General features: G+C 49.7%; 1 protein-coding gene across 5 annotated transcripts in view; it reads left to right on the top strand.

Annotated features, from left to right (window-relative positions):
- Positions 1-23,924, top strand: part of DLG5 (discs large MAGUK scaffold protein 5) — a 121,690-nt gene that overhangs the window by 48,261 nt on the left and 49,505 nt on the right. For all 5 annotated transcript variants that reach the window (XM_033130886.1, XM_033130887.1, XM_033130885.1 and 2 more), the window contains 4 exons: positions 8,076-8,238; positions 10,077-10,220; positions 10,894-11,077; positions 22,592-22,851. In XM_033130886.1, coding sequence (XP_032986777.1) covers positions 8,076-8,238; positions 10,077-10,220; positions 10,894-11,077; positions 22,592-22,851 — 751 coding nt within the window. The remainder of the gene's footprint in view (positions 1-8,075; positions 8,239-10,076; positions 10,221-10,893; positions 11,078-22,591; positions 22,852-23,924) is intronic.

The following is a 23,924-nucleotide window of genomic DNA, read 5'->3' as shown; positions in this document are numbered from 1 at the left end:
TCAAAATAATTAAAATGAAATAAAATGAAAATTTCTAGTTTCAGCAGTCACACTGGCCACTTTCAAGTGCTCTGTGGCCACCTGTGGCTCGTGGCTACTGTATTGACCAGCGCAGGTGAGAGAACATTCCCGTCATCACAAATGATCCAGAGGACGGAGAGCGTCGTCTCCTCTAGTGTGTCCTTATAAGCAAAGAAGCCTTCCCCGGAAGGCCTCTGGCACAGTCTCTTCTCACCGACCACAGTGGGGTCGCTTGTCTACGCTCAGACCAGTGGCTCAGGCAGTGTGGTCCCTGGAGCAGCAGCACTCTGGCACTTGGTAGAAATGCAGGGTCCCGAGCTTCACTCCATACCTGTTAGGTCAGTTGCTCTCAGGGTGGGGCCCAGCAGCCACATGTTGGAACAGCCCTCCTGGTTTGAGATGGGCTGGCGGAACCTAATCTCTGGCAGGAGAACTGGAATGTCCGTGGCTGGCTTGGAGCAGCCCCTTGGGGCAGAATGAATGGTGGGGGCCGCCAGGGTAGGGCTGCAGTGCCTCAGGGAGAATTCCTTCTGGCCGCCTCCCTCCTGAGAGGCAGAGCTCTCCCTTCCCCAGCCTTCACAGGTGCATCCGAGCCCTGGCAGAAGGGGTGCACTGCTAAGTCAGACGGAGAGAGCCGTTGTGTTTTGTTTGTTGTTGTTTTATTTTATTTTTTTAAATTTGGGAATGTTGGGGAACAGTGTGTTTCTCCAGGGCCCATCAGCTCCAAGTCGTTGTCCTTCAATCTAGTTGTGGAGGGCGCAGCTCAGCTCCAAGTCCAGTCACCATTTTCAATCTTTAGTTGCAGGGGGCGCAGCTCACCATCCCATGTGGGAATTGAACCGACAACCTTGTTGTTGAGAGCTCGCGCTCCAACCCACTGAACCATCCAACCGGCCCGAGATGGCCGTTTTTGTTTGTTCATGGTCTTTCTCCATGAACCTAAGGAAAAGCAAGAGCAAGGCCTTAGAATAAAAGTACCACCTCCACTTTCTCACATCTATCTCCCTAACAGAGAACATTTGGGAAGAGGACAGCAAGTTATATTCAGCGTAAGAGAAATTGGTAGATGTGAAGCCTTGAGTATATAGTGTTTTCTCAGTGACAGCTTGTGCCTGGTCGGCGTTAGAGTCTCAGGTGGTCTGTCTTGTTTCAGCTCTCCAGCCTGACCTACTAACAACTCACCACGCCTTTGCCAGCTGACCGTCTAAGAGGTTGCAGTGTCTCTCTGCTGAGGCCCTTTTGTAGGCAGTTTTCATGCGTGAAGCACGTGTGGCTTCTTTGAGGCCTTCTCCCACCCCAGGCAGCCCTTTATTAATTAACTTGCCCTGTGGGTAGGGCCCAGGGATCTGCCCGGGGATTGCACATCCATTTCCGGCAATCGGTATTTTTTCCTCCTCATTCATCCTGACCTAATTTCCCTGGTCCCTTTTATTTTTTATCTTGGATAACTGGGGAAGCTTTAAGGAGAAGAGACAGTCTTGGGTGGCATTTACAAAATGAGCCTTAAATTTCATGCAAATTGAAGTAACAGGAGAGATTCCTCATTAAACAGAGAGGTCTCCTGGCTTGTTGGAAGAAGGAGCTGGAGGGTTTTCTTCACATCTCATTGAAGATTCCTTGAAAGTGCAGCTTCTGGTTGACAGGGAAGGTGGGGTGAGGCATCATGGAGGCAGGGCTGCACCCCGACTCCCTACGCCCTTGGACCCTTCCTTCTCTGGTCCTTTGGGGTCCAGGGCCTGTTTTCTCTCAGTTCAGGAGATGAACGGGAGCATCTCCTCTTGGAGACCGTGCTCAGTGCTCGCAGGGATCAGAGGGGCCTGGCGCCTGAGTCCAGCTAGGTGTCTCAGTCCCTGCAGGCTGCTATAACAGAGTAGCACGCAGACTGGGTGGTTGAGAAACACACGTCTTTCTCACAGTTCTGGGGACTGGAAAGTCCAAGATCAAGGCAGATTCAGTGTCTGTTGGGGCCCACTTTCTGGTTCATAGATAGTACCTTCCCGCCGTAACCTCGTGGCAGAACTGGGGAGAGAGCTCTTGGGGTCCCTCTTATAATACACTAATCCCATTCATGAGGGCTGCACCCTCGTGACCTAATCACCCCTAAAGGTGCCACCATCTAATGCCATACCTTGGGAGTTAGGATTTCAACATACAAATTTTGGGGGTAGCGGAGGGGGGACACAAACATTCACACCATAGCACCAGAGAAGTAAGCGACTGGCCATTCTGCCCTGTGTAAAACAGAAGACACACGTAGCTCGGGGAAGGAGCAGTTATTTCCAATGAGGGGTGTCAGACTACGTTCCGGGGAGGAGGTAGCACTTGAGTTGGGCCTTCCAGAAGTGGCGCTCCAAGAAGCAGTGGATCATCACTGCATGTCACCCTTTGGGTTTCAGCAAAGCAGACCCCGAGTCAAGGATTAGAGAGCACGTAGCTTATCTGGGAGGAGATCTGGGAGCTGGGCAAGGCTGCAGCTGCTGCACTGGAATCTAACCTCTCACTCACTGCTAAGTCCTGGGAGGAGCGGAGCTGTGGGCTTGCAGTGACTGTGGCGGGTGTTCCCCTGGGCTCCGTAGTTAAGAGAAGGGGCCCTCCCTGCATTTCATTAATGGGTGATGTCTTTAAGAAAAAGCCACTCTGGCCAGCAAATGCAACTTTGGTTCAGACAAAAGGTTCTCTCACGTTATCAGGCTTTATAATCACCTCGAGGGAACCAACCCCAGGGTTTCTGATTCAGTAGGTCTGGGTGGGAGCTAAAATGTTCATTTCGTTTTCCCCACTATTGTACCATAAGAATGTTTATTTCACGAGTGGTTTTTAATTCTGTAGCCACAATTTCCCCACATTTTTACATTATTACATCTTTTTTGTATACTTTTTGAACATTAAGTACAAAATATGTTAGATGTTAAAAAGGGAAAGACATTCTTTCTGCTGAGTGATATATCATATTTAACTTAAAGATTATTAACGTTTTTTATATCGGGAACTGAAGCTGCTGGGGTCACATTTATTTGTAGGTCCCAAAATAGCCCTGAGGTCTAAATAGAAAAAATATCTCTTATAAACTAACAAAATTCTCACTTCAAAATAAAACACTATGAAATTTACAGATGTGTATCTGTAGTCAATGTTTTTACAATATCCAGAAACCTACTGGATTTTTAGAAATGACAATGAAAATAGCTCTGCATTCAGAAAAGAGAGCTTATACCGCGATGAAACCTTTCTAACAGCTTCTCTCCTGAAGCTAAGGTGCTTTCAGAAGCACTGGCTCAGGACGGTGGGCTGTGTCCCCCCATGGCTGGAGGTGAGGTTGGCTAGGTTTTGCTGTCCGCTGCCTGTGCTGAGCACGTTCTGCTGCTCCTTGCTTCTCCCCTGACAGCCAGAGCCTGCAGGTGACCAGGAAGTTCACCTGGGCATCCCCACTACACCTGACCACTTTTGGCCAGTGCCCGTTTTCTCCTTGGCGTCTGGCACCACGGGCCCACAGAGTTGTGACCTGACTAGCTGTGAGTAAGACTGAGGGGGTGGCCTTCGAGGTCTCCTGGAGTGTGGCGATGTGGGAGCTGAGGACAAAGGGGGCTATGGCCAAGAAAAGCACCCAGTTGCCAGGCTGCTTGCGGAGCCTCGATGGTCTATGGGAGAGGACGCACTAGCCGGGACAGCTGGGAGGAGGAACAGGACTCGGGTGACGGTGAAGGGGGCTGTGTCCTGTGCCTGCTCCGGCTCTGCTGCTGCTCTGGCTCTCACACCAAGGCCCAGAGGAGGGACAGCTCTTTGTCCAAAGTCCAGGGCCTGTGCCGGCTCTCCTGGCTTCTTCCAGCACCCCTTTTGAGTCCATTTTAGTCCAATCCAAATGCTTTTCTCCTGAATCCCATCTTGGACACTAAAAGGGAACAGAAAATCTGCCTGCTTCTCAAGTAGTTTCCAGATTTGGAAAGAGGAGGGAGTGAAGCCGGGGAGAGTGGACCGTTTTTCATTTGAATCCAAAAGAACGACTGCACAAGGTAGGACAGAGAAAAAGGTGTTTGACATGTTTCGGACAACTCACTTGAAGTTAGTTTTATTTTGCTTGTTATTTAAAATGTTTACTGTAACTGCAGTGACTGCTGAGGCGGTCGGCAACCCACATCCCTTCACCTCACACCGCTCCTGGGACGACGGCTTCCGTTTAGGGTACCGTATGGTTTGGGCACCACGTAGTTTCTTTTAACTTAATTTTTTTTAAGTCGTGTTCACTGAGGTATAAACTACCTACAGTAAAATTTATCCTTGTTAGTGTATAGTTCAGTGAGTTTTGGCAAACATACAGGGTCATTTAAGCACCGCCACAATTAAGATACAGGGCAGTTGCTTCATCCCGGAAACTTTCCTTCGGCAGCTTTGTAGTCCGCCTTCCCCGTCTCCACCCCCACGCAGCCCCTGGCAACCACTATTTTGATTTCGGCCCCTGTCGTTTTGCCTTTTCTCAAATGTCATGTAACTGGAATCATGTAGTATGTAGCCTTCCGAGTGGGGCTTCCTTCTCTTGGCATCTGGCGTTCGTGATTCCCCCATGCTCTTGGGTGGATTGGTAGTTCGAATCCGTAGTCCCCATCTGTGGGCTGCTCTGTCCTCCGCCTTCCTTACTGTGAAGGGCCAGTGGCACCCAGGCAGCATTTCCCCCGAGTCAGACAGAGCTGTTTGCTGGCTTGTTGGGCCTGGGTGGCCTCCCTTTCTGTGTTCCACGCAGGCTCGAGCCTTTGGAGCATGGGAAAGGAAGCGGCCACTCCTGTCAGGGGGCAGTGTAGCGTGGGGTGGAGGCCGCGGCTCTGGGTTCAGAGCGGAGTTCCGTGAGGGCCTGCTGCTGCCTAGCTGTGCAGTCTTTCTGGCTGTCATTTTCTCACAGGGTGATCCCGTCACACACCTGCGAGGCTGCCGGGGGGATTAGGGAGGTCAGGACGCAGTGTGTTAAGCACAAGGCCGGCACCGGGGCTGAGGTGTGCAAACATCTGCGCTCACTTCATTGCCTGCGTGGTCGGCTGCCCCAGGTCCTCACAGCTGCAGAGCAAGCGGCCTAACCTGCTGGAGACAGACAGGAGGCGTGGCTGTGTGCTGACAGGTCTGATGGCCCTTCCTTCTGTCCTGCTGCTGCTTCTCTCTCCACCTTCTGCGAAAGCCCCGGGATGTACCTCTCTGTTGCCTCATTTGTAAAATGGGGTGAAATACTTTATCTCCCTGAAGGCAGGTGGCCGCGCCTGGTGGTGCTTTTCAGTTCTGAAACTTGAGATTTGATATTTCTCTGCTACGTCTCGGACTTGAGTATAACACAGAGCAGCTGTTCTCAAAGCGTGGTACGGTGTCCTTGAGGTCCTTTCAGGGGGCTGGTGAGGTCAAAACGGTTTTCATAATGACGCTAAGATGTCACTTGTCTTTTCCACACTCATGCTCACAAACACTCCACTGTAGGGTGGGATTTTCTAAAGGTTCCATCGTGATGTGTGATAATTGCACAGCTAAGAGACTCTGGCTGTCTGTCTTAAGCCAGACATCAAACAGCATTATAAAGATGCCAAGCAATGTCATTCTTCTCATTACAGTTTTGTTTGTAATGGAAAGGGTAGTTAATTTTTCGTAAAACAAACGAAAAAAAAAACATGTGAATACTTAATGGGTTTTTGGTTATTTTTAAATTAGTATTTAAAAATTATTGTTAGATAGATATAAACAAAAGCTCTTTGGAGTCCGCAGTCGTTTTTAAATGTGCAAAGAGGCACTAACATCAAAATGTTTGCTCACTTTAGATTAAGACCTTGGGTTCTGGGGTCAGGGAGATAGGGGGACTTTCAGCACTGTCGTCTACTGGCTCTGTCACCTGGACATGCTACTTAACCTTGATGAGGTTTTGTTTCCTGGTCTGTAAAATGGGGATAACAGTAATATCTTCCTTAAGGGGATTGAACGGGATGATGTATGGGAAGCATTTCAAAAACTGCCAGACACAACGTAAGAGCTACTCACGACTGTCGCTGGGGAGGCAGGTGGGAAGAGTGTGTGGTCCAAATCTTTGTGCCTGGGCTCATCTCAGGGCACACCACTTGCTCTTTGTGCAGCTTTGAGTTGATTACCTAAACTTGCTGAGCCTCAGTTTTCTCACCTATAAAATGGGGATAATATTAGTACCCATCTGGGGCTGTTGGGAAGATTAAGTTAATGCCTGGGACAGCTGTGTTGTCTGCTCTTGGTCGTGACTGTGAACATTGAAATCCCTCCTGTCCGGGCGTTCTTCGAGTATTTTCATCCCACTCTGTTGGGTTTGTCAGTCTTCCACAGAGTTTTCCCCTGGAATTATTTGGAGGGTGAGTCATAGTCATCTCCAGGAGGGGCATCAGACACATGTCCAGAGGAAGCCCCTGTTGTGAGAGAGTTGGGTAAGTCACTGCAAATCAGATAACAGTGTAGAACTGGCCCTGGGCTAAAGCTCGTAAAAGTGACTTCATTTGCCAGAAGAGGAAGACATTTCATAGCCCACACAGAGCTGGAATCAGCCTTTTCCCAAAACTCTGGGGCAGGAGTTAGGATCCAGGGTGTTTGGGGGAAAGGTGAGGGAAAGCTTCTCAGGCTATGGAGTAGAACCATGTGGGGAGCAGAGATGCTCGTGGGAAGCTGGTCCGCGCCCCACCTGAGAGGACATTCTCCCCCAGAGGTCTGGCCCGGAGCACAGGAATCCTGGTGGTTATGGTGGTGCTGGTTCTAAAATCACATGCACTTCCGGGGATGTTAGATTCAGGTGGTGTGGGTACCAGCGGTGGATAACGCTGATCTGAGAGCTTCAGGATCGTCCCTCTCTCTGGCTGTGGTCTAGCTTGTCACCCACAGTGCTGAACTCGCCATCCTACCTGGCGCTCCTGGAAGACCCAAGGCCACACCTGAGCGCTTGTCTGTTGTCTGTTGGGGGCACCTGGTTTGCGTGAACCATCAGCCAACAAGCATCAGCTGAGGGGCTGGCAGTGAGGCTGGCAGAGTAAAACACGTGTCTTGCCCTTTGCACATTCTAGGGCTCCTGGGGAGAAAATGCCAGGACATGGGAGTCAGACTCCTAGACTATATGCATAAAATGGGATGGCTCCTGTGAGTTCTGTGACCCACCTCGGGTCTCTGAGGGTTAGAGGAGATCTCAGGTGAATGTATGGACAGAGTTAAACACAAAAGCACCATGGATTCATTCATCTTTGCTTCCCAGACAGTTGAGTGAGATGCTCTGTTCTTAGAGACGGATTTGGATCTTATCAGAGGTGCTGATGGTGGCGGCTGTTCCTTCATAACAGCACAAGGCTTGGAGTGCCCTTCAGGATGCTTTTAGTCCTGGGCACCAGTGATGAGGGCCTGATGTGGGCTGGGCAGCCAGAGGCCCCAGGACTTACCTGGGTCACGTGACACTTAACCTTAGCTGTGGGCAGCTCTCCCTGACAGCCTCTTCCAAGCCTGTGCACCTGGGCTGGTTGGGCAGGCCCTTCAGGTGGTTGGACCGCTTGGAAAAGGGAGCTGTGCAGAGTGTCCAGCCCTGGTCGGGGAAGGATGGGGACATAGTCCTTGGACCCCAGCTTTGGAGCTGGCTGCCTTGGTCCTCGGGAGCTTGCTGGATTCCCGTTGTCCTTTCCTTCTCAGGCCATGTCTTCTACTCTGCTAGGCTCAGGTCGGCCTCCATGCCCAGGGGTGAGTGATAGCTGGTGTTTCCAGACTAGGCAAGGATGTGAGGATTCGGTCCAAAACTGTTCCATCCTGGAGGTATCAGAGCCTGGTTGGGAAGAGTGGAGGTCCTCAGGGTCCTCAGGCAGGGCCAGAGGAGTGGGTGGTGAGTGCTTGGATATTGGAGCCAGCCTGCCTGGGCTTTGGTCCCAGTTCCACTTCTTACTTTCTGAGTTGCGTTGCTGTCTGTGAAACGGGGATTCTGACAGGACATACCGGGTAGAGCTGTTGGGAATAACTAATGCAAGCTGAGAGCTCAGAACAGTGCCTGGCACCTGGAGAGCACCAAGTACCAGCTCACGTTATCCTTTTCCTCTTGCCAGGCACCACTGGGAAGGCGCCGTCCCCACCACCCCTCCTCACCGACCGGCAAGTGAACGAGAAGGTGGAGAACCTGTCCATTCAGCTGCGGCTGATGACCCGAGAGAGAAATGAACTGCGCAAGCGCCTGGCCTTTGCGACTCATGGGACAGCCTGTGATAAGAGGTAGTGATCGGCCACCTCCCCTGCCCAGCACTCAGCACCTGACCAGTGGGCAAGGGATGTCCTGATGCCATCACGTCGCCTCCGTACCGGGGGTCCTGAGCTCCTAGGGGTCTCCTTGCCCCCGCAGGCCTGGGGGGAGTGGCACAGGCTTCTTCGGCTCCCTCCAAATCAGAACTGGAGCCTATGGCCTGAATCCCACAACTGCGGGATTGAAAGGGTTTGTCCCCGTGTGGTGGTGTGCGTGCGTGCGTGGATGCGTGTGGTAGAAGAGCCTGGGGCCAGCCTCCTAGCCTTTCTGCTGGCCTTGCAGATGATTATTCAGTGGGTGGACTGGGCAGCAGCTGGAAGGGCCCTGTCCTCCTTAGGTGTCTCCTCACTGCTTGGTTGGGTGGCCTTGCGCTCGTCACTAACCTGTGTGCCCTCTGCCGTCCAGCGCCAAGACAGTGTGCTTCCCTCTTGATCCCTTGCTGCCGCCATGTGCAGCCCTTGCCCTAAGAGTCATCCCATCGCCGAGCCCTGGATGGTCCGTGTGCGCGCACGCCACTGTCTCCCACCCCAGCCTGCCTTCTGTTGGGTGGATCTTTATGTGGTTTGGAAAGACATTATTTGTACCTTGCCACATATGTGTTTTAGGAAGGGTACATTGCACGTGGCTTCCATGTTTTGAAGAATATAGTTGATTGCTTCTTTTGTTGGGATCTGTAGGCAGATACCAGGGAAGGGCAATCCAAGGGGTGGGGCAGAGGTAGAGTCTTTACCCAGCTGGATGATTCGGGAGGGCTTCATGGAGGAGGAGGAGGGGTGCAGAGCGCTTTACCCTTCCTGGAGGTGCTGGTAAGGATCCTCACGGGAGGGGTGATTGGTTTAACCTCTTCCTTTTAGGAGCATCAGGGTGTGTGCTCGTTCCGAGGAAGGTTTCTCTGGGGAAAGTGTCAGAGCTGCAAAGCCTGCTCCTACAGGTTGCTTTGATAAGGACATTCCCCAGTCAGACAGCACAAGGGCTGGGCCAGGGAAGACACGTGTGCTGGAGTGCATGGTGTCCATGCTGCTTCTACGCTCCCAAGGCACAGTGACCATACGGCCGGCTAAACCTAAAGTATGTGCTGTGTGGCCCTTTGCAGAAAAGCGCTGCTGAGGCCTGCCCTGGAGCAGTGATAGTCAGATTCCAGCATGCAGTGGAGTCACCCGGAGGCCTTGTTGAAGCACAGAGGGCTGGTTAGCCCGCTCTCCCTCTCCCGGGTCTGATTCAGGAGGTCTGGGGCTGGCCGACAACTGCGTTGCTAACAAGTGCCCAGGCGGTGCCAATGGCGCAGATCCCGGAACCCCACTTTGAGAACCACTGTGCCTAGCTTCTATTCCACACTTTGGCTAGACATTGGAACTCCCTGGGGAGTTAAAAAAAAAAAAAATCCTGATGTCTGAGTCCTATCCCCGGGTGCTGATGTAATTGGCGTTTTACTGTGTGCCCAAGATTGAGAATTGCTGTTCCAAAGAGAGGAGAAACTTCATCACAGGTTGCTGGTGGACCCACTGTGTGTGCAGGCCTGTTGCCGGGTCTCTTGGAAGCTCCTAGAGAACAAGATGGTACTTATTCAGCTCTCCAGGCCTATGCGGGGAGCTCAAGCAACCAAGGCTTCTTCTATCCTGATTCAATCAGGATGGAATCAATCCTGATTCAGTCAGTCTGGGTGCGGCCAGGACATTAGAGCGTAGCAAGTACCCAGGTGGTTGTGGTGATTGGGAGCCCAGTCTTTGGGAACCACTGGGTGCAGTGACATGGCTTCCCAGGGGAGGGACGTGCCTTGTCGGTTGACAGCAGTGTTTGCTGTCTGGGCCAGGCCATATCACAGGCTGAATCCTGACTACGAGAGGCTGAAGACCCAGTGTGTGCGGGCCATGTCAGACCTGCAGAGCCTGCAGAGCCAGCACACCAACGCCTTGAAGAGGTGTGAGGAGGTGGCCAAGGAGACCGACTTCTACCAGTGAGTGGGGCCTGCCGGCTGCCTCTTCCCCATCCTTATTCCTGGACTTCTGGTTCTAGTTCTGCGTCTGCCACGGAGCAAGCCGTGAGTGGGCCTTCAGCAAGTGGGTTTGTGATCCTGGGCCTTAGTTTTCCTAAGTGCAAAGCGAGGCTCTTAACCGATCACACCGTCTCTTGCCAGCTTCAGAAGCACGGCAGGCAGGAAAGGAACAAACTATGATCAGTGGCCCCGGCAGGTCCCTGGGCTGCTGGGTCACTGTCCCAGGGGCTTTGCTACAGCTCCTGGCACAGGAGAGACAGAGGGGGCATGTTCCCTTTTGGCCTCCTGGTGCCCCTGGGAGGGTATTTGCCTGCCGCCCTGCTGATGTTTGCCCAGGCCTCAGTACCTCAGTACTTGGAGGTGCCAGGCCTATACCAGGTAGCAGTTTATCTCCTCCCACTCCCCCCGCTCCCCCTTGTGTATGTGTCCTTTTCGGGATCAGGTGTTTCACAGTGCTTTGGGTCTTGCTAGCATCGGGCTGATAGCAGGTTTTGGCAGGCCCCTGAGTGCTGTCACCTGGCTGCGCTTGCTCCTGGCTGGTGTGTTGGGAGTCTTGGGCCCTGAAGGTGCCGGTGATGCCCTGGGATTGGGGAAGGAGGCTGGCTGGGCCTCACTGTGTGTGTGGGCGTTTCAGCACCCTCCACAGCCGGCTGCTGAGCGACCAGACCCAGCTGAAGGATGACGTGGACATGCTGAGGCGGGAGAACGGGCAGCTGCTGCGGGAGCGAAACCTGCTGCAGCAGTCGTGGGAGGACATGAAGCGGCTCCACGAGGAGGACCAGAAGGAGATCGGTGACCTCCGGGCCCAGCAGCAGCAGGTAGAGCCAGGCTGGGCACTGGGGGCAGGCCACGGTCGGTCACCCACCCCACCCGTTCACATACCCACCCCCTGATACTGTAGCAAGTCTTTCTGGAGTGTCTGCCTCCTGTGAGGCGCTGGAATATCTGTGAGCAAAAACTCAGCCCTCACTGTCCTGGACACTGCAGTCCGATGGAGGAGACAGTCTTTACTGTAATAATGATATGTGTCTGTGTATCATCACGAGTGTTGCAAAGGCTGCTCAGGAGGAGGTGCCGTGCCGCGTGTGACAGGACGTCAACTTCCTCCAAGGCTTGGGGGTCTGTCCCCGCTTCCCTTGTGTGGATGGCGTTAGATCACGGGTGGAGAGAAGCTTGGAAATAGCAAATCCCCGGGCAAACACGCGATGGAGCAGTTATCGCTGTTCTGCTGCTCTTGCTGCTGTCTGCATCCCAAGTCGCTAGCCAGTGTCCTCTTGTAGCTTACGGTCCCAGGGATATGGCAGGGGCTCCTGACATGTGTGGGGTTAGAGGCCACACCAGCGACAGGCAGGATGTGCTCCACGCCCTGCAGCACAGGACTGACTGACTCGGTAGAAAACCCACCCCCCTCCGAATCATTTACGGACCATTGGGACTGCTTGACACAGAGCTGGTATGGAACATTCTGCACTTATTTTATAATTTAGCATGACCTTATCGTCATGGCTTTATTTCTATTTACAATTAGAAATATTTCAATTGTGGAACTGTTATAAAATTACAGAGGAATTGTAAATACAGTGCAGAAGATTTTTTCCCCTAATCATTCAAGAGTAAGTTGCCGACCTGACACCCGTCACCCCTGAACACGCTAACCTGTTCATTTGTTGCTAACATTCTTACAAACAGGACGTTGTCCTCTGTAACAGTAACGTACACATCAACGTCAGGGAGTTGATGTCAATACATACAACCACCTAATCATCAGACCCCGTTTACATTTTGCCAGTTGTCTCAATAGTGTCTTTAATATGAAAAGGATCCTGTTCAGAATAAAGCATTGCATTCATGTCTCCTGGGTGTCCTTCAGTCTGGAACCATTCCTCAGGCCATGACCTTGAAGCTTTGGAAGCTCACAGGCCAGTTGTTTTCTAGGCTGTTCCTCCACTGGAGTTGTCTGGTCCTCACGGTTCCCACGGTGCGTCTCAGCAGGGCACTCACGGGACTGGTGCTGCCTTCTTCTCTTTGCATCCCGTTGACCGGGACTTGGCTTGATTTGACCTGTTATGTCCACTTCGATCACGTCACTAAGATGCTGTCTACTGTAAATGGACTTGTTTTCCCTTTGTTTATTTACCTCCCTACCCACCTACCTCGTCATGGTTTCGTGTCATTCGGGGGGTTAAAACCCACTGTGGCCCGTAGCAGCCGCTCCATCTTTTTGGCATGTTCTCCTTACGCTCAGAGGACTTCCTTGCTCTCTGGCACAAGAAGATGTTCTAAGCTTACAATTTCCCCGCCCTCGCCCTGGAAATCAGACATTGTTCCCAGGAGTCCTCTTTCCTTTTAGTGGAGAATGGTGTTGAGAAGCAAGGTCTGAGTGCTGAGTGTGCTCATAGGTACTGGGGTAGCGCTGCTCCCAGGCCCAGGCCCTCTGTGGACAGAGTAGGGAATACCTGAGCCCTCCCGCCACCTCTGTTTATGGGTCTCTCTCTCTCTCTCTCTCCTGTACGTCTATATCTGTATCTTCAATATGTAATGTATATATCGAACACCATGAGTTCACACTAACTTTTCCAGTTCCATTCCAATACTACAGTACCACAGGGTTCATTCTAACTTTGTCTCTTTCCGTGTTGTAACTCCCTTTTGCAAAACCTGGTTGCTGTTATTCTGCATTTCTGTACTTACTTGCTCAGCCCCCTTGCACACCCTCCTCCCATCCGCTCTGCAGCCCCCGTCCCCGTGCCATCCCCTTCTCACCCTTTCGGGCTCTCATGCTCCATGCACTCCCTCCCCCGGCCTCAGGTCCACGGGGCCCCTCCTCCTGTGTGGGCTCTGATGTCCCCCATCCTGCTCTGCCCCCCCCATGGCTGTAAGGTTACATTGTTCAGAAACTGGAAGGGCAGGGCTTTCTTTTCGTTATTATACTATTTTTAATTGCAAAATTAATGAGCATTTGGTAACGTAATAAAAGAACCCAACAATACAGACATTTAAAACATAAAAAGTAGAATTCTTCCTGTTGTCTCACTCCAAAAAAATAACTGCCATGAGTGCACGAGCAGTGACCAGTCGGAGATTTTTAATTTGTGCACATAGAACCCTAATATGTTGTTAATTTATTTCACAAAATGGAATCATGCCATTCATTTTGTTGCTGACATTGTTTTTTTTGCTGAATATATCATGTGCAGCTTTATTTCAGTACAAATTTTACTTCCTCGTTTTTAAAGATTGGCTGTCGCAGAGTATTGAGTTACAGAGAAGCACCACGATTGATGTAACCACTTTCCTATGACTGACCCCTGGGCTGTTTTCTGTCTTTCCCATTATAAACTATATTCTACTGAAAAATTAGCTTCTGTCTTTGATTTTCTTTCTCTGATCGTTGTTGAAGTCTTACGTGGAACACCAGTTCAGGCTCAGGGGGGAGAGGACCCGAAGTTGGATGTAATTGGAGATACCCGACGTCTTTTTTGTGAGCCCTCTGATTAGGGGACTTGGCTGTGTGGGGTCAGGTATGGGGGCGGAAGATGGTAGGCCTCGTGGAGCCTTGGCAATGGGAAGGGTTGTGTAAGTGCAGGCCAGGGCGGCAGGAGTCCAGCTGCGGTCTCCCAGCAGCACGGGGGAGACCCTGCTGCTGACCTGCTGCATGAGCTCAGAAGCTGCATGAGCTCAGAAGCTGCTTCAGCACACCGCCCTTTCCTTTCCCCATCCCTCTAGTGATCCCGGACTGGCGGTGGGCGCTGCTCTGGAAGCGGTGCTTTAAGGGTGAAATGAGGTACCAAGAGGCTGTACCAGCCTGTGCTTAGTTAGTGCCATGTTGCTTACATTGATTTCTTTGCCTGCGGAGACCCTTCGTCCTGCATGTGCACGTGCTTCCTAGAGCAAATGTTAGGATTACAGGTTTTCAGTTGTTTAGAGGCAAACATTTTTACCCCAAAAGAAATCCCCTGGAGAAATCCAGTGTGGGACGGAGGTAAGGATGAGCGGCTCTGGTGAACCAGGGCACGTGCAGGCCGCCCAAGAGGCAGGGGCAGCCCCAGCTGAGGGCATGGGTCCCTTTTCCACATGGGGGCTGTGAGTGCTGGCTGCCCCCATCTGAGGGCACGTGCCACCCCCTTCACCCCATTTTGTTTCCTTGCTCATTTGTTTGCTGACTTCCTTTCCCCCTCTCCCCAAATTGGCTCGGTTAACCTTTTGCCTTGGGGTTTGTTTGGATTGTATTTTCCTTTGAGCGATTCATACTTTCAAATGTGTTTGTGGCTTCATCTTAGTCTAAGGGAAATCTCACAGCCTTGCTAGAAAGTGGCGGAGTGGGGCTTTCTCAGTGCTGCCGAGTTGGGGTCATCCGGTTATGCTTGAGGTTAAAAGATACTGCATGTAAAGCAGTGATACCATGTGCCCACCTGTATGAAGCACTCGTTAAGTTTGCTGTGTTGTTGTTTGTATTCTAGTCCTAAGAAGGCTGGATTAAAATTTGCCCTCATCGAGGATGGGGAGTAGTCATAGCCCTCAGACCTGTGGTGGGAATGTAAACTGGTGCAGTCACTTTGGAAGACAGTGTAGCAGTTCCTCAAATTATTGAACGTAGTACCAGATGACCCAGCAGTTCCACTTCTAGGTATACAAATCCAAGAGAAGTGAAAACACATGTCCACACAAAATCTTAGGTGAATGTTCGTAGCAGCGTTCTTCGTAATAACGAAAAAGTGAAAACAACCCAAGTGTCCACTGACTGATGAAAGGATAAATAGCATGTGGTGCGTTCTATACAATGGAATATTATTCAGCGTAAAACGGAACCAAGTACTGGTACCTGCTACAGTGTAGCTGAACCTTGAAAACCTTATGCTAAGTGAAAGAAGCCAGTCACAGAAGTCCAAATGTTATATGATTCCATTCATGTGAAATGCCCAGAACAGGGAACTCTGTAGAGACAGACCGTGGCTGAGTGGGTGCCTGGAGCCGGGGGATGGGAGGCTGGAGAGTGACAGCTAGTGGGTACCGCTTTCTTTTGAGGGTGATGAGAATGTCCTGGAATTAGATAGTGGTAGTTGCTGTACGACCTTGTGGATATACCCAAAACCACTGAATTGTGTACTTTAAGGGGTCAGTAGTATGGTATGTGAAATTACCTCAAAATAAAGACTCCAGTTATCCCCTTGTCATTAAAAAAAAAAAATCTGCCCTCTCAAGGCATGAAAGTTCATTGCCTCCCGTCCCCTGTCTTCCCGCGGGCCTTTCACAGCTTGTGCAAACAGCCAGGCCGAGGTTATCCCCACCCATCCCCCCTGCCTTTTCTCTCCACAAATGACACGGGAAGGTTATCTCCCCACCTCTTCATCCCATTTCTGTCCTCCGTTCTTTTGCTACAGCTGTGACCCCTGGGAGGTAGTTTATCACAGTGGTCAAAGAGGTTCCCTAATTCCGTTCAGCTGGACCCGTGCCCCTTACCAAGGACTACCTCGGGACCCCACCAGGAGAGGAGGCCGGCTACCGCTGTCGCAGTGGGGGTGGGGGTGGGGGTGGATCTCTGAGCTCACAGGGCCACCTGCTCTCCCCTCCCAGGGCCTTCTCACCTTTACCAGGTCAGGGATAGGCGCCTGGGCTGTGGAAAGCTCAGGTCTTGGGTAGGCCAGCAGCAGAGGAAGCAAGGGACATGGGGGTGGTTGCAGGTTTCCTCCCCACAGGGCTGGAGGGCAAAGGTTGACCTTGCTGGACAAGGCCGGTTTTGTTGCCTGGTTCCTCCCACGCCTTGTTAACTTGAAGAGGCCCTTGCCGGGTAAATGGTGCTGTTTGACTTGCATGTTTGCTTGAGGGATTTGTGGGGCTCCCTGGCCCTCTGCATGATTTATCTTTGAGGAAATGAGGCAGCCCTGGGTAGGTGGGGGCACCCCGGGCCTGGGGCCTGGCCCCTGTCCCACGTGAGAGCAGCAGACAGGTGGTCTTTCTGTGTGCACACATGTGGTGCCTGGGCCGGGGGCGGGGGGCAGGGGCCAGGGGGGTGAGGGTCACAGCATGGCAGTTCCCTGGGGTACCACAGTCAGAATGTGCCCTCTGGACTCTATTAGGTTTCGTCAGAAATGGCCAAGAGATCCTAGGGCGCAATGCAGAAGATATTTTTGCATCTTTTTTACTATAATACATATTCTTTGGTTAAAAAAAAAAAGAACTTCAAACAACAGTGTCCACTCCTTAGAGATGACCGACCTCTTATCCAGTGGAGTGTAGCTTTGTAGACATTTTCTATGTCATACTTAAGTTTTTTTTTTCTTTTTCTTTTAATTAAAGTTTATTGGGATGACAATTGTTAGTAAAGTTACATAGATTTCAGGAGTACAATTCTGTAATACATCATCTATAAATCCCATTGTGTGTTCACCACCCAGAGTCAGTTCTCCTTCCATCACCATATATTTGTTAACTAAGTTTTGTTTTTATTTTCTTTCACCTGGCTTGCTTTTTTTATTTTTTTTTTAGCCCTATAACATATCTTGGGTCTCCTTCTATTTTCTGTAAATTTGGAACATCCAACAAGGTATTTCATAGTTTAGGTGTCACTAATTTATTCACCGCATTCTCTGTGTATTGAGAATCTTGGTTGTCTACACTTTGCCCTATTACAAATGATTTTTTTGTTGGGCACACTTACATATGTCCTTATGCTCCTTTTTGCATGTTTTCTGAAGTTTGATTTTTAGAGGTAAAATTGCAGGGTCCAAAGCAATGCTTTTTTTTTTTTTTTTTAATAGGTTCTGCCTGTTTATTTGGGAAACTTACAAGGCCCCAGGAGACTTCTCTGTCTTCCTCCTGGCCCTGTCCTCTGTCTTTAAATATACTTTTTTCTTTGGTGATTCATGCAAGTTGACTTCTTTTCCCAGATATCCCAGGAAAGGGGTTGCTGAGTGTCTGCAAGGCATACTTTACAGGGAAGCCCAGAGAGGAGAGTGGGGACCAGGGCGGTTCTCTGCGTGGCCCCCTGGGGAGAGCAGCTCCCACAGTGGCTGTCTTGCTGTGTGGATGGAACCAGAACATGGCTTCGTGCCTCCCCTGGGCTACTTTCAGCCCCTTCTCTCAAGCCAGAGCAGTTCATCACTACAGGCTGTGGCTGCCTGAGAGGAGAAGTTGGCCGCTGTAGTCATTTGAGAATTCTGGGCCAAATTTAAATATTCTCACTTGGACTTCCATTCTAGCCTTAGCTGGGAAGCTAGACATTTAACTGTTGTTGGGGATAGAGGAGTGTGTGTGTGTGTGTGTGTGTGTGTGTGTGTGTGTGTGTGTGTGCATGCACGCACACGCGCATGTGTGGAGCTTCCTACTAAGAACATAATCTATGATAAAAAGGAAAAATTCTAGACAAATAGATTTTCAAATTCTCTGCAGTTAACAGTGGCTATGATTTCCCCCAATTTCTCCAGGGACTTTTGATTACATTAGCACAGACACGACTCTGAGCCCTGCTTGTAGAGAAAAGTGGAGAAATGTCTGGGGCCCATGAGCCTCTTTGAATGTGTGGATGCTGTTTTGTGGAAAAGGATTGTTCTACGTGACTCCAGGGCTAGACTGAGAGCGAGAGGTTGGACTTTGAGAAGGTGGATTTCGGCTCACGATAAGGAAGGCCATCTCGTGCAGTTTCCACCGACGGGATGGGTGGAGCCAGGGCCCAAACAGCACAGGGTCTCAGCCTGATTTCCCAGGGTCCTTTCTGTTCCTGGGTCTCATCGTGTTATCAGAGCTGGGCTAAGCATCAGAAAGGATCCCTGGGTCTCCTCTGGGGTTTTCCCTGAGCAACCCCGTCTCACTGGGAACTTGTAACCCATCCTGACAGCAGGATTCACTCCGTCCTCAATTCCCTGGATTGTCGTGTCGGTGCTGATCCTCGTCCAAACTCCTCACGGTTAGGGCATTTTGGGGACTGTTTCCCCATGAAGAAAGGCCGAGCCATGATGTAGACTCCAGATTCTGTTGTGGACCCTGAAAGTGGGCTCTGCTGGGCCGAGCCCCAGAAGGAGGTCTTTGCATTGTTTTAAGGCAGCCTGTAACCTTAGTTTCTTAATGAAGCTTGGAAGGTGGGACAACTGCCCAGAGCATTTGGCTGGTCTACCCAGGGCTGCCACCTTGTGGGGAACTCCTGGAATGGCAGCAGTGTCTTTGTTCTGTAGTAAACCACTTGACTCATTTGGAGTCATTGGGGTTCTCTCCATTAGGGGATGTTTTAGAGAGTAAAACATTTGAAGCGATTTTTAATCAAAATGTTTGAGGTACTGCCCACAAGTCAAGGCAGTTCTTTCTAGAAGCTGAACCTTTTCCAGGTGTGATTGACCTGGAAGTCAGGTGAGCTCTCCATTGGCGCTGCATGTCCTGGGCCCATGTGGGCACGTGTCCTTGTGGGGCGCCCTTCTCACCTCTCAGCGGTGGGCAGAGTGTCCAGGTGATGCCCTTGGTGTCCTCCAACCCTCGTTGTCTGCACTTGGACAAATTCACGTGTCCTTAGTTTGTCCTGTACTCCAGGGCTTAGTCTCATTTGTCTGGTGATTTATGGAAAACAATAATGTTATATCCTTATCTCCTACCATACACAATATATTCCAGATAGTTTGAAGATTTAAATGTAAAAAGTAAAGCTAATGCTTTTTAGAAAAAATAACAGGAGAATATCTTCATGGTCTTAAGGCAGGAAGGAAAGAACTTATTTAAACCACAAAGCACAAACCATAAAGGAAAGGATTGCTAGGCTTTACTGTATTAAAATATGAGCTTTAGTATAACAAAAGACACTGCAAGAAAACTTAAAAGCCACCTATTGGAGGAGATATTTATAATAAATATAACTGGGAAAGGATTAGTACCTAGAATTTAAAATTAAATTCTACAGAAAGACGGAGAGGGACAGAGAAAACATGTATAGTCAATAAACATAAGGAAAGTTGCTCTTTGTTTTCAGTAATTAGGAATGTAAGTTAAAAAAAAGATCTTATTTTCTCTCCATGAGATTGGCAATACTTTAAAAAATCTGTTTCATGATCGCTAAGAGGTGGAAACAACGCAGGTGTCCTTTGTCAAATGAATGGATAAACAAAGTATAGTGCATACATACAATGGAGTATATATGTATTCTTTAAGAAGGAAGGCAATTCTGTCACATACTGCAACATGGATGAACCTTGAGGACACTGCGCTGTATGAAATAAGTCAGTCACAAAAAGGTTCATATTGCATGATTCCATTTATATGAGGTACCTAGAGCAGTCAGATTCACAGAAACAGAAAGTAGAAGAGTGACTTCCAGGGGTGGGGGAGGGGCGAAATGGGAGTTATTGTTCAATGGGGACAGAGTTTCAGTTTTGCAAGATGGAAAGTTCTGGAGAAACAACGTGAACATACCTAACACTACTGAAATGTCACTTAAAGATGGCGAAGACAGGCAGTATGTCATGTGTATTTTACCACAATTAAAAATTAAAAGATATTAAAAAAAAAATTAAAAGAAAAATCCGGCCACATGAAATCTTGGTGAGGATGTGTTGAGGATGGTAACTGTCAGACCTTTCGCCCACAGCTGGTGGTGGATCCTATGTTGGTCCAGCAATTTGAGGCTGTCCAGTAAGTGTAGAGAAAGGCCGTATCCCAACACTCGACCACTCCACTTCTAGAGAAAAAGCCGACGGATGCGGGAGAGGAGATGTGTACGGTAGTGTTCTCTGCAGCATCGTTTATAACAGAAAAAAACACGTGGAGGTGATGTAAATGTTCATCAAACGGAAAATGGAGAATGTGTGATGTATTCACACAGTGTAACACTTCCTGCATCACTTGACTAAATCTCAAAAGCAGCATTGAGTAAAAAGAAGCACACATAATATGCCATTAGAGACTTTTATGAATACTTAAGTAGTATAAATCAACTATTGTGCATTGAGATGGTTGATAGCAAATTTAGGGGAGCGATTAATGCTGGAGGGGAAGAGAGGAGTGTGAGATAAGAGAAGGGCACATTGGATCTTTTAGCAACACCAGTGATACTGTATTTCTTTGGAAAACAATTTGATACAATATGACATGATGTTAATATTAGAGCTAAGTGGTGGGTACTTAAAATGTTGCTACATTATTTGCTATGCTTTTCTGTATATTTGGAAGATATTCCACTTTTAAAAAAAGACTTTAAATGATAAAGTGGGGCTCAGTCAGTGGTTTTGTGAATATTTCTCAGTGTGTAGTCCTGTCTAGCAGTGAAGCATTTTTACAAAACAATGAATATTGTAACTGCCCAAGGAACCATGTACCGGTTTTTAAAATGAATTTTGTATTTTGGTGTCCTTGTAAGATTTCCTTTGAAGGAAAGAGTTTTGCTTTAAAAAAAAAAAAAAGAAAAGAAAAGGGAAAAAGCCCGAAAGACCCGAATTAGTTGATTTCTGAGATTCCCTTCCTCTCCAATATTCTGTAGTCCTAGGAGCTAATGCTTAGGTCTTAGAGGAAGGATCTCACTTTCCGTGTCTCTATGACTCTGATGTCTACATGAGGTCTTCCTTGGCTTTCTGTGTTAGTTGTATTTATTGAGGGCTAACCCTGCCTCCAAATGGAGTACAGGCGTACCGCGGAGATACTGTGGGTTCTGTTTCACCACCGCAAGAAAGCCAGCCCTCACCTGTTGCTGGTGGAGGGTTTTTTCTTCAGTTTGTAAAAAACGCAGTACCTGCGAAGCACAATAAACCGAGGTTTGCTTGTATTTACTAGTCCCAGGTTCTCATTCTCCGGGCTGCAGAGATCTTCTGATAACTCAGGGTCCATGGTGAAAGAGCCCGGTGATTTCTGCACTGTCGGAGCTTGCACGGTTAAGCAAGCTTTTCTGGTTCAGTCCTGCCATTTGACCAATAGGACAACTGAAAGCCAAAGATGTGGAATGACCTGCCCAGGGGCTCAGATCCCCTGAGGTGCTTAGCAGAAGTCAAAGGGCCCCCGACAACCTCTGAACTGGTCTTCTTGTTTTTCATTCTCTAGAACAGTGCCCTGAGTGAACTTTAGAACCTGTAATTTACTCTCTTGCTTAAAGCCCTCCTACGATTCCCATCTCCCTCAGGATATAATCTTTGCCGGGAGCCTTGAAACCTTGCCCACTTCTCTAGCCTCCTTTTGAACCCACTGCTCCTTGTTGACTGGCCTCCAGTTACTCTGTCCTGCCCTTTTCTTTGTGCCTAGAACACTCTGGTATTTCCTGCCTCAGGGCCTTTGCACTTGCTCACCCCTCTGCCGGGGGTGCTCTTGGCCGCTGCCTCTGAGCTCAGAAGTCACCTTAGAAAGGCCTCCTCAGGCCTTAGCCTCTCTCACACCTTTTACTCTGCTGCTCAGAAATCTCCAGCTCAATATCCTATTTTATTTTTTATTTCCTTGATGGCCTTTGTTATGCTTAGAAGTTATTTTATTTGGTCTATTTCACTCTCGACCTTTTTGTCTACCTACCTACTTACCTACCTGCTTGTCTGTCCATCTGTGCGTTCGTATCTTCACCTGAGGACAAAAGGTCCACAAGCCACAGCGTTTATACATCCTGTCTGGCATCACCAGCATCTAGAACATGTCGGGTACGTGTGTTGGGGGTCCCCAACACCGCCCCCAGGTTTGGTGATTTGTCACGAGGATTCACAAGACTCAGCATATAATCATACGCAGAAGTAACATTTATTTCAGCAACAGGACACAAACTAAAATCAGCAAAGGGAAGAGGTATGTGGGGTACAGTCCAGAGGAAACCAGGTGCAGGTTCCAAAAGCCCTCCGTGTGCAGTGAGTGACACAGGCCATGTCAGCTCCCACAGCACCGACTCGTGTGAGCACGTGTGAAGCGTTGCTGCAGGGAAGCCATGAGGTCCTCCCTACCCAGGGTTTGTCCTGGGCGCTGGCCCCACAGGCACGGCTGCCTGGTATGTACGGAGATTTCAGACTCGCAGGAGGAAGCAGGTGCTCGGGTCCAGGCACAGGGAGCCCTTGCCACTTGGGGAAAGTTTTAGATGAGTGTAGGGATCTATTTGCCACTCCAGTTCCTAGGCACCAGCCAAGAGGCAACGTACAAGATGGCCTTGGTAAGGATAAAGGTCTCAGGCCTGTTAGGGGAACTTCCGCACACTCCTTAAGAAATGTCTGTGAAGGAATGAATCACCCAGGGAGACGAGGGCCTGTGGGATCAGACTGTGAGACGCCGAGGGCCAGACGGTGTGGCCTCCCCGCCCTTGTCAGCAGTTGTGCCCCCAGACGCAGGGAGGGGAGATGCTCAGTCTGCCCTTCCTCCTGCCCTCGGCCCCTTGGTAAGTGTAGCTGTGTGGTCCCCAGGTGTTGAAGCACAACGGGTCATCGGAAATTCTCAACAAGCTGTACGACACAGCCCTGGACAAGCTTGAGGTGGTTAAGAAGGACTATGACGCCTTGCGGAAGAGGTACAGTGAGAAAGTCGCCATCCACAACTCGGACCTGAGCCGCCTGGAGCAGCTGGAGGAAGAGAACCAGCGCCTGCTTAAGCAGACGGAAATGCTGACCCAGCAGAGGGACACGGCCATCCAGCTGCAGCACCAGTGCGCCCTCTCCCTGCGGAGGTAGGAGTGGGAGGCCGCAGGGGGAGGGGAGCGCCGGGGCCACGTTCCCCTGGGCTCCTCGGTAGCTGCAAGGCTCCCAGGCGCTTCCAGAGTGAAACAGCACAGCAGATGGTGTTTTCTCATCATAAAATACTTATAGCCAGGAAACATGTTCTTGATACTTAGTGTGTCTTGGGGGTTGTTCTTCCTCCAGTGTGAACAACTTTGGGGTGTTCTGACCATCTGGTTTCCTAGGTCTCCCAACTAGCCTTGCCCCCTGTGTGTCAGTCACCCACCTAGCAAATAGGAAAGTTAGTTGTCCTAGGCGTTGTTTTTCCTAAAATTTCATTTTTTAATTAAGGTATATAATCTGCAGGGACGTGAGCCCTTCCTTCAAACAGCATTTCGTCAGGTACATTCCTGCAGAATATCAGTCCCTTGGAGCGTTCATCAGTTTCATATGAAAAGTGTTCTCTGGGTAGAAAAAGGTTAGGGAATTGCTGGGTTGTGCACAGACAGGTGTCTGTACCGCAGGACTTCTCAGAGCTTTCACTCTGGTACCGACCACTAGCCTTTCCAAGAGGAGAACACAGAATGCATTGTTTCTTAAACATAAGTCATCAGAGAACAAACACAGCTTTTTTGTTTGTTTGTTTTGTAGCGGAGCACTGGGCAGGATTGGTGTCCTAAGGAACACACTTTCAGAAATGCGGCCCTAGAGCTGCAGGCTCATAGTCAGGGTTGCCTGGGTGGAAGGTGCCTCCTGGCTTGAAAGGGCTGAGCTGTGCTCTCACGCTGACCTAGTGACTTTTGGCCAGTCACCTGTATCTCCTTATCGTCTGTATCTGTAAAATGAGGTGGTTGGATTAAATGATTGTAAAATTATCTCTCATATGCTATGATTCTTGCACTTTTGTTTGTTTGTTTTGTTTTGTTTTTAATAATGTACGGTAGTTTGACTGTGGAAGAAATACACTGTTATTTCTAGTAGAGCAGAGGGCATGAAGTCCTCAGTTCAACTTCTATTTGTAAAGGCTGAGAAAAATTCCAGGTCCAGGGGCACTGGGACTCCGTGACTTTTCTCTCTTGGGGGT

The sequence above is a fragment of the Rhinolophus ferrumequinum genome, chromosome 16 (genome assembly GCF_004115265.2).
Source record: "Rhinolophus ferrumequinum isolate MPI-CBG mRhiFer1 chromosome 16, mRhiFer1_v1.p, whole genome shotgun sequence".
Classification (NCBI taxonomy): Eukaryota; Metazoa; Chordata; class Mammalia; order Chiroptera; family Rhinolophidae; genus Rhinolophus; species Rhinolophus ferrumequinum.
This window is presented reverse-complemented; position numbering and strand designations above follow the sequence as displayed.